Source organism: Gopherus flavomarginatus, chromosome 10 (assembly GCF_025201925.1).
Source record: "Gopherus flavomarginatus isolate rGopFla2 chromosome 10, rGopFla2.mat.asm, whole genome shotgun sequence".
Taxonomy (NCBI): Eukaryota; Metazoa; Chordata; order Testudines; family Testudinidae; genus Gopherus; species Gopherus flavomarginatus.
In genome coordinates, this window is record NC_066626.1 from 2,442,928 (window position 1) to 2,460,570 (window position 17,643).

Sequence of the window (17,643 nt, forward strand, 5' to 3'; positions counted from 1 at the left end):
ATCAGAGGTGACATGAGCGACATGGGTATTCCAATCATCATCTGTATGTTTCAGAGTTAATCCACTGGGATGAATTGGGGCTGTTCACACCTCTCAGATACATGTTGCTTCGGGTTGCTCCTAAGACTTGGTGGCATGCGTTTACTCTTAGTTCAGCTGGAAAAGTGGAAGGCTCGAAAGATCCAGAAAAGCTGAGATTATGTGGCATGATCCTGCAGAAAAGGGGAGGTCCTTCGTGAATTCTGTGGACTCACAAACGCACAAAACCCTGATTGTAATATGCCTCTTATTTAAAAACTGTTTTAAGATTTGCAGCTGCAAGCAGTTTTGCAGGCGTCTTAAAACAAGTATTGTAATTGTGGCTGTCCGTAACAGAATCATTGACTAATTTTCATTAATTGATCTGTAAGCACCCATGGGTGTGCACACTAGGGTATATGTGTACAACTTATAACTAGTCCCTGTGCCAAACCAGACTTTTAGAGAAATAAATCAATTCTATTTTGATGGCATAGTGAAAAGAGGGGACTGTTTCTTTCAATATTTCATGAATTTGGTTATTCATGAATACGGCTTTATGATGACTTCTCTGTAAATGAGTTTTTGGTTAATTCCCAGAGTCTGTGTGTCGTCTCTATTTAACTCACGCTGCTTGTGGCTTGCCATTAGATTTAACTATCCATTCAAATGACTAAAGCATAAAGGGGCAGCAGCCTTTTGCCTCCTCAAGGCATCTTTTCTCCTGAACATCCCAGCCATGGCTTGCTTGGAGAAGAGATCAGAGTGGCTTGCTGCAGTGTTTGCTAAGTACTGGGTAGTTTCTGTGTTTGTACATGTGTAATTAACTCAGATTGTCTAGGAAACACAGCAAAATGCTTGTGTTTAAGTGCAATTAGTGACTCAGCCTTGCCACTGCAAAGCCAGGCTTCCTTCCTTCCTTCCTAGCTGATTTGTAGCATTGAGGAGCGGGAGAGTCGGAGCCACTTGTAATGATCCGGCATTTGGGCCCTGGAATGGTGGGATTGCTGAGCCTGAAAGGGCTAAGCAGCTGGGCTGCCTCTGCTGCAAGGGACTCTGGGGACATCTCTAAAGAGAGCCCGCCCCCCACCCTCCACCACAGGCCCTGGGCTCTGAGTGCACCCCCTAGCTCTGTGACAAGCAGTGTGCCTGAGGAGGGGGTGGGCTGCAGGAGGGGTGTTCTCCTTGCAGCAGCTGCTGCTTGAACTAGGGCACTCTTGCTTCGGATGCCAAGGTCCCGTGTTTGCTGCCTGAGAGGACCCATCCAGGGGTCGCTGTGCAGAGGTGATTGTGCAGAGAAAGCGCTCTCACAGCTGAGACCATAGGCATGTTTGGTAGTTAACTGTACTACAGTTCACACTTGTTCAGTGTCTTTGTGCGTGAACCGTTGTTTGGCAGTTTCCAGGAGAGGGATGGGAGGCGAAAACGCTGATTCCGGTTCCCGTCGGGATGGTCTTAAATCTTCCTCGGGAAATGATGGCACTGACCCAATTGGCTTGATACAACAGTGTCGCTCCAGAGTTCGGGCCCATCACTGCAGGATACGCCAGTATATTTCTGTGGCTCATCACTGTCCTATCTGAGCAGTTTATAACACTTATAAAGTTTTATACCCCTTAATCTCTTACCTTGTTTGCTTAACAGGAGAGTTTATTACTTCCGCTGTTGATAGGGGAATACCTTGAGAGCTCTGGTTAGAAGAGCTAACACAATTCCACAGCCATAACTTGATTGCAGTCCTCCTTCCCTCTGCCTCCGCTTACCAGAGAGCAAGACAATGCAAGTGCTCTGTAGCTGCTTTCTAGAGCGTTCATTTCAGCAGGCAGGAGGGGCGATTATCAGGGGTGCAGGATAGACTCTCTTAGGTGATAAATGTGTGGGCCTCTGGGAACTTTGCCCTGAGAGATTTGGTAGTTTAAAGCTTAGGACCTAGACATTGCTTTTCTCTCTTCCTTGGGTGCTGTTCTCTATGGTGTTAGCTATATGATTTCCTCCTCGGGATGGGGTTATGGTGGTTGAATGTACAAAGGAAACAAACCTTTTGGCAATTCAAGGAAGTATTTTATCACTTGTAGCACATTAACATACAAACATGTTTAAAGTTAAAATGCTGCTGGGGGATTTTATCCATTTGGCCTCCCTTTCAGTCTGTGTGCATTCCCAGGATTGTTGTATTGTTTGTATTCACTGTAATGTTGAGCTGAGATCCCTGTTAAAGTTCTTTGACATGTTCTGCGTGTCGTTGGGTAGCTCTGGAACCACAACCTTCTCTCTGCCTGTCTCGAGACACTTACCTTTTCTCTCTTAAGAACAGAGGACACCCAATGAATCTGAAAGGCAACAAACTTTAAAACTGAGCAAAGGAAATAAATGTTTATACAACCAGTGGAACTCATTGCCACAAGATGTCCCTGAGGCCAAGGGCTTAGGAGATAAAGAATGATTAGACAGTGGTGGATGTTCTCATCTACAGTTAATTGTTTTTTAAATCCTGTGTAAATAAGGGATATAAACTCTTATACTTCACAGCACAAATCAGTCACTGACTGCCTGAAGTGAAGATGAAACTTTCCCCATAGGTAGGTAATTGTCCATGAATGGGTTATTGTGTAATCTCTGAAACAACTGGTACTGGCCAGTTTAGCAGCCAGCATGCTGGACTAGATGGAGCATAGGTTTGATTCAGGCTGGCATTTCTATGTTCAATAAGGACAAATGCAAAGTACTCCAGTTAGGAAGGAGCAATCAGTTGCACATGTACAAAATGGGAAATTACAACCTAGGAAGGAGTACTGTGGATAGTGATCTGGGGGTCATAGTGGACCACAAGTTAAATATGAGTCAATAGTGTAATGCTGTTGCAAAAAAAAACGAACATCATTCTGGGATGTTTTAGCAGGAGCTTTGTAAGCAAGACACGAGAAGTAGTAATTCTGCTCTCTCTCTGCTGATTATGCCTTAATTGGAGTATTGTGTCCAGTTCTGGGTGCCCCATTTCAGGAAAGATGTAGACAAATCGGAGAAAATCCAGAGAAGAGCAACAGAAATGATTAAAGGTGTAGAAAACATGACCTAAGAGTGAAGACTGAAAAAACGGGGTTTGTTTTAGTCTGGAGAGGAGAAGACTTAGAGGAGACACGATAACAGTTTTCAAGTATGTAAAAGTTTGTTAGGAGGAGGAGGGAGGTAAAGTGTTCTCAACCACTGAGGATAGGAGAAGAAGCAATGGGCTTAAATTGCAGAAAGGGCTGTTTAGGTTGGACATTAGGAAAATCTTCCTAACTATCAGCGTAGTTAAACACTGGAATAAATTGCCTAGGGAGGTTGTGGAATCTCCGTCACTGGAGGTTTTTAAGGGCAGGTTAGACAAGCACCTGTCAGGGATGGTCTGATACTTAGTCCTGCCATGAGTGCAGGGGACTGGACTAGATGACCTCTCGTAGGACTGGAAGTGACCTCAATTCTGTGATTCTATGTTGTTAATTACTATTTAAGCCCTTAATTTCCTAGGCCAGTTGAAAGTCATGGGTAAGAGTCCTACCTGGCACTTGCAGGTCTGTTTTTGCAGGTTGCATCCCTTTTTGCTCCATCCTATGCAAAACCAGGCTATGGTCACATAGTGTTGAGTCTAATTTCACTGGAATTCTGGATTCGTTCAATGTCAGTCATTTACTGGTCAAAGAATTGGCTAGGTAGGAGAGGCAGAAAACTTCCCACTCCAGGTTCCCTAGTTGAAGCGACTACAGAGAAGGGTTTGCAGAAATCACAGCTTTTTAATCAATAAACTCTCCTCTTTTAAGAGTTTAGAGACAGTCTAGTGAATAGAAAGTTGGAGTGTGCAGGACAAAAGCCGTGTAACACAAGCCAGAGTCCTCAGCAGAATGACTGCTTCCTTCACCACCTAAATCTCTGAACTGTCCAGGCAGCTGGGTGGCATTGGCATCAGATCTAGGCCTCATCTTCTCAGGGCTGGCAGATGTTCTGGTTATTAACAAGTACTTGGGTTCATTTATCCTTGCATCCTCTGTATTGAAAGCCTTGTTCTGTTCTTCTCTGGTCACTATCACTCCAATGTATTTTGACCATGTTGAGTTAATTGTCTTTATTACATGCTGCTATTTTTCTCAATTCTTACAGGCTTAAACTGCAGCATGGAGCTAAATATTTAGTGTGTTTGCCTAGACGATCTGGCTAGAACACCCAGCCCTACCTCTAAAATCAAGGCAAAGTGCTTTATCCACTTAATGAGATAATTCTTCCTGCAGGTCCAGTGACCCTATTTCACCACCTGTCGTATGGGGGAGAGGAGTTAATGATTGATCCAAGAGATTTCCCTGTGCACACTGACGGGCTTGTTTAACCAGCCAGAAAGGGGAACACAAGACTTGCCTTGCTGCTGGGCTTCAAAGAAGGGGAGATTGAGTTGGATTTGATAGGGAGGGCCTTGGCTTCCTTCTCTCACACGCTTTGAGAGCAAAGAATGAAGTGCTGCTGTCATTGTAGTAATGAGTTGTCACTGTTCTCAGCTGTTGCTGGGCCAGAGTACCAGGAGAACACTGTTGGTGGCTGCTAGAAGATGAAACTCTGGGACTGTACCTGACCTTTGCTTGGTTTGCTCTATCTTTTCTCAGGCCTTGCTGAAAATGGACTGCCAGGGGCTGGTTGTGAGGCTCATTCAGGACTTTGTGCTCCTGACCACAGCCGTGGAAGTGGCTCAGCGTTGGAGGGAGCTGGCAGAGAAGCTAGTCAAGGTCTCCAAACAACAGATGGATGCCTACGAAGCCCCCCACAGAGACAGGAATGGAGTTGTGGACAGTGAGGTGAGACTAGATTTGACAATCCCTTAAAGCGTGACTGGCTTTGTGCAATGGTCTGGAACCAAACACTTGAGGGCTGATTTCGGCTGCCTTTTGGGTTTTTTGGCTGAGGTGTCAGCAAATAAGAGCGCTTCTTTGGCAATGGCAAGCCAGAGCAAAGTTCCTTCCCATCAGGAGACGAGTGCCTGAAAGTGGCCCCTAGAGGAGAAGCTTCATTGATGTTTGAGTCTGAGAAGCTGCCTGCAGGAGAAGCGGGTGTTTCATCATTTTCACGATTGCCCAATTTTCGTTTTCTGAAAGGGGGACAAATCATTGTGTTCCTGCTGATGGCTTGTGATTGACACACTTCCCCCCATCACACACACCTACCTCTATGGGAGTGGAGCAATGAGCCTGCCAGTGTAGAGTCAGTACTCACATCTTATGGGGTGGTTTTGGTTTGGGGTGGACTGGACACTGGTCAGTTTCAATTATCTCTCTGCTGTTCCTTTAAAAATAAGTAGCACCTCTCAATGACTGACTGAAATCCTGGGGCCCTTTCAGTTTGAATAACTGTTTGTCCCACCCTCTGATACTGCCTCCTGGCTTGAGTTGAGGTTTTTCCCCAAACCAGTGGCTCTTGTGGGGTTCATTGTTCATATTCTGTTAGGGGAAATAGGGACCAGTGCTCTGGGCTGAGATCTGACGGCTGCAGGACTCCAGCAGTCATTCTCTTCCCCATGGGTCCAGCTTTGCACAGTGTGGCTGGGCATGATACAGGGTTGTAGCAGCAAGGTCGCCTTGCTATGAAGCATCAGGAGCTGATGAGCAAACGGCCCGAATCTGCACTTGGGCCATGATTCAGCAAAGCGCATGCTTGAGCCTCACTGAAGTTGATGGCATTTATACTAGGGCTGTTGATTAATCACAGTTAACTCATGCAATTAACTCAAAAAATATTAATCGCCATTTTAATCGCACTGTTAAACAATAGAATGTATTAAATATTTTGGAAGTTTTTCTACATTTTCAAATATATTGATTTCTATTACAACACAGAATACAAAGTATACAGTGCTCACTTTATATTATTATTTTTATTACAAATATTTGCACTGTAAAAATGATAAAAGAAATAGTATTTTTCTGTTAATCTCATACCTAATGCAATCTCTTTGTTGTGAAAGTGCAACTTACAAATGTAGATTTATTTTATTTTTTTTTGGTTACGTAACTGCACTCAAAAACGAAACAATGCAGAACTTTAGAGCCTACAAGTCCACTCAGTCCTACTTCTTGTTCAGCCAGTTGCTCAGACAAACAAGTTTGTTTACATTTATGGGACATAATGCTGCCTGCTTCATATTTACAATGTCACCTGAAAGTGAGAACAGGTGTTCGCATGGCACTTTTGTAGCTAGCATTGCAAGGTATTTATGTACCAGATATGCTAACCATTCATACGTCCCTTCATGCTTCAGCCACCATTCCAGAGGACATGCTTCCATGCTGACGATGCTCATTTAAAAAAAATAACACGTTAATTAAATTTGTGACTGAACTCCATGAGGGAGAATTATATGTCCCCTGCTCTGTTTTACTTGCATTCTGCCATGTGTTTCCTGTTATAGCAGTCTCAGATGATGACTCAGCATGTGTTGTTCATTTTAAGAACACTGTCACTGCAGATTTCACAAAACGCAAAGAAGGTACCAGTGTGAGATAGCTACAGTGGTTTAAGACCCAAGGTTTAAGAATCCAAAGTGCCTTCCAAAATCTGAGAGGAACGAGTTGTGGAGCATGCTTTCAGAAATCTTAAGAGCAGCACTCCAGTGCGGAAACTGCAGAACACGAACCACCCAAAAAGAAAATCAACCTTCTGCTGGTGGCATCTGGCTCAGATGATGAAAGAGAACATGCATTGGTCTGCACTGTTTGGATTGTTATCGAGCAGAAACCCTTATTAGCATGGACGCATGCCCCCTAGAATGGTGGTTGAAGTATAAAGGAACATATGAATCTTTAGCAAATCTGGCATATAAATATCTTATGATGCAGGCTACAAAAGTGCCATGCGAACACCTGTTCTCACTTTCAGCTGACATTGTAAACAAGAAGTGGGCAGCATTATCTCCTGCAAATGTAAACAAACTTGTTTGTCTGAGTGACTGACTGAACAAGAAGTAGAACTGAATGGATTTTTGTAAGCTCTGTAGTTTTACACTGTTTTATTTTTGAATGCAGTTATTTTATGTACATAATTCTACATTTGTAAGTTCAACTTTCATGATAGAGATTGTATTTCAGTACTTGTATGAAGTGAATTCTTTTGTTTTTATAGCACAAATATTTGTAATAAAAATATGAAGTGAGCACTGTACACTTTGTGTTCTGTTGTAATTGAAATCAATATATTTGAAAATGAAGAAAACATCAAAAAATATTTAAATAAATGATATTCTAATATTAGCAGTGTGATTAATTGCTTTAATTGCTTGACAGCCGCAATTTAAACACTTGCTCGAAGATGAACGTGTGCATGTTTTTTTTGTTTGTTTTTTCTCTGTTCAGTATCTTCATTAATGATCTGGAGGATGGGGTAGACTGCCCTTTCAGCAAGTTTGCAGATGACACTAAACTGGGAGGAGTGGTAGATATGCTGGAGGGTAGGGATAGGATACAGAGGGACCTAGACAAATTAGAGGACTGGGCCAACAGAAACCTGATGAGGTTCAACAAGGACAAGTGCAGAATCCTGCACTTAAGATGGAAGAATCCCATGCACTGTTACAGACTAGGCTAGGAATGGCTAGGAAGCAGTTCTGCAGAAAAGGACTTAGGGGTTACAGTGGCCGAGAAGCTGGATGTGAGTTGACAGTGTGCCCTTGTTGCCAAGAAGGCTAATCACATTTTGGGCTGTATAAGTAGGGGCATTGCCAACAGATCGAGGGACGTGATCATTCCCCTCTATTCGACATTGGTGAGGCCTCATCTGGAGTACTGTGTCCAGTTTTGGGCCCCACACTACAAGAAGGATGTGGGAAAAATTGAAAAGAGTCCAGCGGAGGGCAATAAATATGATTAGGGGGCTGGAGCACATGACTTATGAGGAAAGGCTGAGGGAACTGGGATTGTTTAGTCTGCAGAAGAGAAGAATGAGAGGAGATTTGATAGCTGCTTTCAACTACCTGAAAGGGGGTTCCCAAGTGGATGGATCTAGACTGTTCTCAGTGGTAGCAGAAGACAGAACAAGGAGTAATGGTCTCAAGTTGCAGTGGGGGAGGTTTAGGTTGGATATTAGGAAAAACTTTTTCACTAGGAGAGTGGTGAAGCACTGGAATGGGTTACCTAGGGAGGTGGTGGAATCTCCTTCCTTAGAGGTTTTTAAGGTCAGGCTTGACAAAGCCCTGACTGGGATGATTTAGTTGGGAATTGGTCCTGCTTTGAGCAGGGGGTTGGACTAGATGACCTCCTGACGTCCCTTCCAACCCTGATATTCTATGATTCTAAGTCCCTTGCTGAATATGTAGGGCCGTACCAAATTCATGGCTATGAAAAACTCATCACAGACAGTGAAATCTGGTCTTTTGTATGTTTTTTTACCCTATGCTATACAGATTTCATGGGGGAGATTAGTTTCTCTCAAATTAGGAAACCTGACCCAAAAAGGAGTAGCAAAGGGTCACAAGGTTATTGGAATTGGACAGCCAGAGAGTGGTGGCTGCTGACTGAGGGCCCAGATCTGCAGGCAGCAGCGCAGAAGTAAAGGTGGTAATACCATACCATGCCATGCCCTCCTTACTTCTGCATTGCTGCTGGCAGTGGCTCAGCCTTCAGAGCTGGGCTCCCGACCTGCACTCATTGCTCTCCAGCTGTCCAGATCTGAAGGCAGCACCACCACCAGCGCAGAAGTAAGGGTAGCAGTACCACAACCCCCCCTACACTAACCTTGTGACCCCCACCTCACAACACATTTTAGGGTCAGGACCCCTACAATTACAGCCCCATGAAATTTCAGATTTAAATAGCTGAAATCATGAAATTTACGATTTTTAAAATCCTATGACTGTGAAATTGACCAAAATGGACCATGAATTTGGTAGGGTCCTATGAATAGGGATGGGCGCAACACTTTGCTGAAGTGGGGCCTGAATAGGCAGATATCACTCTAGTGTTGTGTGTTCTCCAAAGCATTCAGTTGGACCAGAGCCTGTTCTGGTACTGCCATTTCTGTGCGCCGAAGCAGCCACAGAAATTCCCAGCAGACGGCTACATTTCTTAGCAGAGCAGCATCTAGTCTAAGTAACAAGAACAGATCTCTTAATTCTGTTTGTGTTTGCTTTCTCTTTTTGCCTCTCCGGCATGGAACACAGGCCATGTGGAAACCAGCCTATGACTTTCTGCTGACCTGGAGCAATCAGATTGGAGATAGCTACCGAGATGTCATCCAGGAGCTGCACATAGGGCTGGATAAGATGAAGAACCCCGTCACCAAACGCTGGAAACATCTAACAGGGACCCTAATCCTAGTCAATTCCTTGGACATACTCCGTGCAGCTGCCTTTAGCCCTCCAGATCATGAAGATTTTGCCATCTGATGGCAGGGACTCTTGACGTGTTTAACTCTTCCTGGTTTTAGCAGAGGAGAAAAAACAGGCGGGAGCTGACAAAAGGCCAAAGTCTGAACGTTCGCTCTGGAACTGGAATTGCACGGTGAAGCAGGACTTCTTTTGATTGTTCTCCCTCGTGTAGAAAGAGTCCAGAAGATCTGGGTTTTCTCTGTTGAGGGGTTGATACCAGTTACACAACTTCCTATTTGTAAAGTTTAACAGTGGGTGGGGGAGAGCCCAACACATTTTTTTAAGACATTTGCAAATAAATATCTAATTTTTTTAAATGAGCAGCAGAAGTTGAAACCACTTTGGGAGAATTGTTGCATTTTTATGTTGTGTAAGAACTTTTTTAAATGATCACTTCTGAAATTGACCATGAATCATGTAAATATGTATTTAAAACAAAGCACATTGTGAATCTCTCCTTTCCCTTCCCTCAAACCCCCTCACCCTGACCCCTTACGAGGTTTTCTATAGTGAGAGACTCTGGAATCACTGTTTTATATTCACCATTGCAGTAACTCTGAACCGCCTACAGCCCTGAGAAAATGTTACAAAGAAAAGCAGTTGTACTTTTTTTCCCAGTAGCTCTCTGTGATCTGTTTTTTATATATATACTTTTTCTAATGTCTAGATCTGGAAATACACAATACCTATTTTTTCAAATGTACCACTGCAGTTCTTAACTTGAAGGGTCAGTGCTGCCTTTAGCACTCAGGGAAAGGGGGACGTCCCTCCTGCCTGCTGTTACAATTAGCATTCTGGAAGGAGCTGAAAAGTTTTCTGGTTCAGTGGCGTTCCCACCCTTTCTTCTTCCCTCTTTTGCTTCTTTAGGGGCATTAACTACAAAGGTGCCAGTCTCCTTGAAGGTAACTTTTCTCTCTACTGACTGCTCTGTACTGCAATAAGAGCATCTTGGTGATCTCTGCTGGGGACCGGCATGCTCCAGAAGTGGTCAGGAAACATGTATTTGACATGGTTTTAAAAAATGTCTTTACTAAGTTGGGATCTGATTCAAAGCTTATTGGAGTCCATGGGAGTTATTACGTTGACTTAGGTGCCATTTCAGTCAGGCCCTTAAAGTTTAGGGTCTGATCCAAAGCCCATTGAAGTTGGTGGTGAGACTGCCAGTGACTTCCCTGAGCTTTGAATCAGGCCCCTCAAGGCTACTAAGCTCCAGTCTGCCATGTAAATAATCCTCGGTCAGAGAAATGGTTCAACTGAGCTGAAATCTTACCCCTTCCGTGGTTCCTTCACGTGCAACATCAACTACCTTTTTAACAGCCACCTCCCTTTTTGAATGCTCCTCTCTCCCTCCACCTTTGAAATATTTCACACAGGGGAAAACATATTTTTGCACAGAAGGAAGATTTTTTTTTTTGAGTGTGAAATCACATAACACAATAACAATCTCCCGTGCCATGGAAAACTGATGAAAAAGTTCCCAGTTTCTGCTGGGTTGATCACTGCGATTGGAAGTCTGTTTTTATTCCTTGAGCTTTATGTGGACGAGTGAGAGGTCGGTGTGACCTTGCTGGAAGCATCATGGTCTTGTATCGACTGATCCATGATCACAGGTTGTCAGGAGATAATGGCACAATTCTTTTTTCTCCATTGTCAAGCACAATTCTTTTTTCTCCATAGGAGGCAACAGCTGGCATCAATCATCCATCTGTCAGTGGGTTTGCTCTGAGCAGTTTGGCTGGCTTGCATCACAGGACCATCTCATCCAGTGTCTAAAATAAAAACTGCTTGATGCAGTCTGCCTGCACCCCGCGACAGACAAGCCATAGAAGTACTCTTGTGATCCCAAGTGACTTGTGGATCTGGGCAGGCACTGCCAGAATCTCCTGAGAGTAGAGCGACAAGTGAGACACGTATGGCTTCTGGGAAACCCGCTCCTCCAAAGAACGGAGACATAATGTAATGGAGATTGTGCCTCTAATTTCCCCTCCAAATGTCACCCTGAAAGAATTTCCCTTAGAAACAAGTCTCTCTCTAATGAAGAATAGCACCTTAATATCATGAATATGCTCCTCAAGGGCTTTAAGGTATTTCTTATGCAACTTTATTATAGCACAGAGTTGAAACCTGGCAGGTAGTAATGCTCACATGCGAGGTCCTTTTTTTTAAAGGAACAGACCACCTTAAATTTTTTTTTCATGCACCAACCTGAACCCTATGTGGAAATGCTGGAATACCTTGTAATGGAAGCCGAAGATCGGTGCATTCCAAAAGCAGAGAGCAGACCTGCCTAAAGAGTTCACTCTGCTAAATGATGCTGTATGCGTCAGCAGAGGGCTTGTAAGTATCTGCTCAAAGCACAGCCTTGTTGGGTTCTTCACCAAGCTGTTGGCCTTAGCTGATCCTGCCAGTGGGTCTGCAGAGGCCTGGGCAGAGCTTGCTGAATCACTTCAATGAGGGCTTTGCACAGGGATCTAGTTCGAGAATTAGGGTCTAGCCTACTGTAGCTGAAGACAGTGGGGAGCCAGGGTGGTCTTATTGCTCTTACAGCAGCGTTTAATCTACCAGACAGATGCTTTAGCACCCTGGGATTCTTACAAGATGGGAAATTACTGGCTAGTTTTGTTTTCCCAGATTTTCTGACTACCTCAGGTCTTGTACACCCAGCTGGACATTTCAACGGAAGCCGAAACCCACCATTCTACTCCAGCCTCATCTCTTCTTTCCCCTCCCTGAGAATCTTTTGAGCCCAAACAACTGCAGTGGTTCGGAATGAGTCCGTGTAATCACTACGTGATTCCCCCCCCCCTTTAATTTAAAAATCAGCCTCCTTTCACATGTTAAAATCCACGTGCTGTTCAAATGCCTTTCACCCACCATTCTCAGGCCCTGCTGTGGAGCCTTGGTCTGGATGTTGCATTACTTCGGTATGTACAGCAATTGTTTATTGTACTTAACAGCTAATGTTTTTTAAAAATCTTCGGAAAAAATATTACAATTAAAGCCGTTATTTGAACACTCCTGAGAGGTCCTGATATGCTCTGTTTCCTGGGAGGTTGCCTCAGTTATAGGACTGTAGTGGTGCATGGAAACTTCTCTCTAGGTTTCCACTGGATGATCTCTTCCTCAGCAACTGGTTGACCCTTCAGCCCCCCCTCCCATCCCTGGCATACCTTACAGAAACAAAATCAATATCAAGGAAACTGTCCATGAAGCTTTGTGCCTTCATCAGGTTCTCAGCCAAGTTCTACTTCTCTCCTCTCCTCAAAAGCAACTCATCAAAAGCAGCGGGGCTGCAACTTCACGGTCAGATATCTGCATAGGTTTTATTTTTTCCAAGCTGTTAAAATCATTTGCATTCCCCCTCCCCACATTGGTATTTGCATTTAAATACCAGACAAGCCTAAAATATTTTACTTTAAAAAATGAAAGGCAGTTTGGCTGAGAAATGATTGTATGTGCTGCAGTATTTTGTGGCAGATATTTTTATTACTCAACTGCTTCTCTTGCATCTTTCTGGCTGGAGAAAATGATCAGATAATTCATCACTGGTTGGAAGGTTCCTAAAAAGCCGCTGAGTAAGAAGAATCTGTGTATCAATTCAAACAACGATAGAGCAATTCCCCAACGTTCACCGTCAGTATTACTGGTCCTGTAGCATTGGGTGTGACATCAATGGTAGAACAGCTTCTGGTTTTTTACCTGAACAGTCAAACACCCCGTTTCCCAACTGTGTGGTGTAAGATGGTTAACAACAATATAAGAAAACTCATGAGCTAAACGTGGCCAAATTAGGGCCTGGTGCAAGCATTTGCAGCACCTTTTGGAGGTATGAATTGAGCTTACACCATGTTCTGAAACTGACCTATCTTGTTAGTCACTTCTAATGGCGTGTGTGTTGGATTCAGCCTGCTGACCTGCACTGCATGTGAGTGCACTGAGTCTGGTGATTTCATTTTGCTCCTGGTTCCTGCACCCGAGAAAGCCCACCTCACCCTTTGGCACAACTGCATGATGGGCAGTTGTTGCTTAAGAGTCTCAGCACTGGGCCTAGGCTGCAGCGATATTCAGGAATGCTTTGTGTAGCGCCAGCCTGTTAGACCAACTTCAAGACAGTGTTGCCCAGTCTTGTGACTCAGTGTGACCCCAAGTGATATTTGTTCTTAAAGCACCAGCTCCAGAAGTCAGAAGATCATCTGAGACTCTGTTTACCTCTCTACTGAAATGAAAATGTCTAGCACTGAGCATTTCAGCTTCTCAGCACAAGGGGGAAATCTTGAAAACGTGACCACTACGGGCCGAAAAGCCAGCCAGCAAATGAAAAGAACCCACTTTTTGTCAATCTCAATTTGTAAGCTAATCATATGGTTGGAGGGGAGCGGCAAGAGGTGTACTGGACTCATGAGCTAGAATAGTTGGTATTGGCTTGTGTGTGGGGGCAAGGTAGAGGCAGGTACATTAATCCATCCCCTTCATGAGCATTAATTTAAATTCCCCAAATCCAAATGCTGCAAATGGAAGGTTTGCAAAGCCGCAGCTCAGGGAAATGTTTGTAAGAAGATCCTGGGTGTTGTGCCCAGCGCTGTTTGGCTGACCCTTCCTTGGCCTTGGCTTTCAGAGGGAACGTGCCTTCGGAGAGCTAGTGGGACCTCAGCAAAACTGAACAGTCGTGGACCACAGGAAAACTCACCCAGGCCATTCAAAAGAGCCACTAACAGGAGCCCGTGGGCTCAGAGTTTGCACAATGCACTAGTACCTCATAAAGCCCAGATTTCCAGTAGTAATCGTGTGTTCGTACATCTGACCCATGATTACGGATAGCTGTCCGGGGTGCATTGTGTATATTCACTGTGACTTGAAAGTCTGGTCCTACAGCACTGGATGACTTAGCGTGTTGCTTCTTTGGCAGCCCTGCTCACTGTGAGGGTCACCTCGGGAGGTTTACTGATGTTCCCCCTGCAGAGCCCAGGCAGCTCAGGGAGAGAGTCTGATCCTCTGTGTGTCTCACCAACTGTTCGCTAAGCTCCACTCACTCCCTCCGGTGGAGCACCGCGATGCCTGGGGCTTGCACAGATGCAACAGGCAAAATCTTTATTGCTGGGGAGTAGAGTGACCATATGTCCCATTTTGGCCAGGACAGTCCCTTTTTTAGGCTCTGTCCTAGCCGTCCCAACTTTTTTGACAAAACTGGGCATTTATCCAGTTTGTTCTTTCCAACTGATGTTGGGTGGGACCCCTAGCAGGGCCCAGAGTGGCAACACTAGCCCTGCGCTGAAGGGAGAGCAGCTTGGGCAAGCCAACTCCCCCCGTGTGCAGCGAGGAGGGGTGGACTCAGCAGCCCTGCGGGCAGCTGGCAAGGGGGCTTGGACCACTACCCCACTGGCAGGATGAAAGTGGATTGTGGGGATAGGAGGGGGCTCGTTGGCAGCAGGGTGGCTCAGAGGACCAGCCCCACATGTGAGGGGGCTCAGGCCAGCCTCATGTGCCAGTTGCGAGGGGGACCTCAGGCTGGCCCCGGGTGAATGGGAGGCTGGAGGTCTCAGGCAGTCTGAGGGATGAGGCTGGCCCAGCGGGAGGGGACTTCACCCAGTCCTGCATGGGTGGGAGACAGGGAGGGCTTGGGCCAGCCCCGTGCAGGGTGGGGAGGAGCTCAGGCCAGCCCAGGGATATCCCGTTTTCCCTTTAGGAAAATACGATCACCCTATCGGGGAGGTAAGAGGGGAGAGCAGCTAACTAGAGGTTATAGGAGGTCATACTACATGACAGTGGTCCCTTCTGGCCATGGAATCTAGGAATAAATGAGAACCTGAGAAAATTGGTACAATGCCCCGCCCCTAAAATACAAAGCCTCCGCCCCAGAATCATCTCTTCTGTTCTGTCCGTTTTGCACCAACAGCTGGCCAGCTGAGAATTCCCCTGGGGCAGGGGAGCCCTGAGTTGACATGAAGTGATGCAGCTGGCTCCTGCACTGAGTGCCCTGCCCTCCCACACTGTGGCATTGTGGCATGCTGGGGGGAGGCAGTGGCTCGCTACACCCCTTCCCATTGGGTGTCCAGTCCCTTCATAAGCAGCCCTGTGTCTGTCTTAACTTGTGCCCGTGAGTGGAAGCTGGAACAGATGCACTGCGGGAATCGGGAGGCTCTCTCCTAAGTGGATGTCTCTTGGCAAAGGAGACCATTGTGACATGTTCGATATCAAAGACAGCCCCATGCGTCAGTCATCTTGCTTATATCATTGGGCTTTTCCTTTTGTTGTGCCACCATCTGTGAATGCCTTGTGACTGTCTCACCCTGTATTTTTCCACCTCTCCCGAAATTCCTCTGATTATGGAGGAGGCTTGGAAACATTAATGTGGGTTCCTGTTCTGTAACCTTACATAAAAAGCTCTCTGTTCCATTTGAGCTGCTTTCCTTTACGAGTTTCTTTGTCTCTTATCGCTTAACTTGAAAGGAATTATTTGCTATTTTTTGGTACCTCTGGACCAATCATAGGAGCTACATGCTACAGTTAAGGTCACCTTGGAAATGGAGTCTCACAATTTTCTCCTACGCTTAAGCCATCAAAATCAAATGATTATCTTCGTTATTTTTCAGCAGCTTTTCTAAATGACTAAGGAACCCATGTTGGGCAGGGAGGAGAGAGAGAGAACTGGTCCCCATTAGGTTATCAGTGTCCCTAGAAAAGCCTACATCTCTGAAAATCTTGCTTTGTCCTCCACAACTCCTGGCCTCTGAAAGTCCAGATCGCCATGAAAATTTGAAATGAAAGCCTGGAATTATGGGCAAGGATCAGAGGTCCCTTTTGTGGGCTTCCACCCTGCCAGTAGCTATGGCCATTTGATCTGCAGGTTATCTCATTCTGCTTGTGTAACATCAACAGACCCTGGTCGTCAGCAGGCAAGAATGAACCAAGGACCTCTGGAGCTTACTGCATGAGACTCTACCACATAGCTAAGAGCCAGTTGTCTTTTAGCTTAAGGCTGTAGAGCAGACTCATTTTGTCTCTCTCAAGTGGTCTTGGTGCCGCTAGAGAGGACAGAACACCACACCCAGAAGGTGTGTGGGTTACCCTTGCTCCGGTCCCCTTGCTGTTTGTGATTGAAATGCCCACTAGCCCAGTTAGCAAGATGGAATAGCTAATCTTGCCTTCCCTATTTGGGCTGGTGGGGAGGGGGCTCCTAGCCTGCACTTGAAGAGAAAATCAGTTCTTGACCTTTTATTTTTTTAACTCAAATGCTTAAGAAACACGTGGGTGAAGGCTGTCATGGTAAAGAAGCAGCAGCGTGTCAATCAGGATAACCCCATTGACATCGGGGGGCTACTTTACAGCTGCTGGGATCTGGCCCAGCAAGAAGCACTTGCTCCAGGGGCACAGGAGAGCTGGCTGTCACAGGCATCTTGAAAGAACTTATTTCTCCCCTTTGATTATAGTAATGCCGGGGAGTAAGCGTGAGGAGGACATGAGCAAATTAGAAGGCAGCAAAGGTTAGTTTGATGGGTGCTGTTTTAATGCAAATGTTTGTTTTAACCTGCGCTCCCGTCCTGGTTGAGCAGAAGGGCCTAGCGGCTGCAGCTCCAGGCTGAAGCAGCCTTTGGTCCCACATGAGTCATGTTAGTAACGTACTGGAGCTCAGACTGGAAGGGAGCCGGGGTGGGAGGGGTGTTATATAAGCATTTTCCCCAGCCAGCTGGTTTGGTCCTGCTTCCAGTTTGTGGTTGGTTCATGGCTGCAGGGGGAAGCTACAAATGAGTCCAAGCATTGTTCCACAAGGAAGGGGATGGGATTTGCAAACCCATGTGTGGAGAGGCTTCAGCTGAACTAACCTTGTGCCTAGATAAAGGCAATGGAGGTCAAGACTGGTGTTGTGGATTGATTACAAGTCTTAGTACAGCTCAGAGAAGTAATGGGGCGGGGGTCTAAGCATTGCGCTTGGAATATCTGCTTGTCCCTGGAGCCCCTAGTGAATCAGCCTTTCATCCATCCAGCATAACTACAAGGCATACTATGCAGCAGCATCAGGGGAGGGGAGTAGATTTCATATCCTGGTCCTGCCTACTCTTAAGAAATATTAAAGATCTCCAGGAATCAACTTTTTTGGTTTTTGTATCCTAGTGAGAGGAAGGGAAATGTTTGGCTTTGTGCTGCAGTCTGCTTGGATGCCTCCTATTCTGCCCAGAGGTGGCTGCATTTCACCGGTGCTGCACTTCAGTCTCCCTTAGGCTGAATAGCAATCCATGAACGAACAGTACTGC

The 17,643-nt window shown here is 45.5% G+C and overlaps 1 protein-coding gene across 5 annotated transcripts in view; it reads left to right on the forward strand.

The window, feature by feature from the left end:
- Positions 1 to 12,401, forward strand: part of SH3BP4 (SH3 domain binding protein 4) — a 159,571-nt gene extending 147,170 nt beyond the window's left edge. For all 5 annotated transcript variants that reach the window (XM_050969405.1, XM_050969403.1, XM_050969404.1 and 2 more), the window contains 2 exons: positions 4,650 to 4,838; positions 9,188 to 12,401. In XM_050969405.1, coding sequence (XP_050825362.1) covers positions 4,650 to 4,838; positions 9,188 to 9,412 — 414 coding nt within the window. In that variant the 3' untranslated portion in view covers positions 9,413 to 12,401. The remainder of the gene's footprint in view (positions 1 to 4,649; positions 4,839 to 9,187) is intronic.
- Positions 12,402 to 17,643: the final 5,242 nt, after the last annotated feature.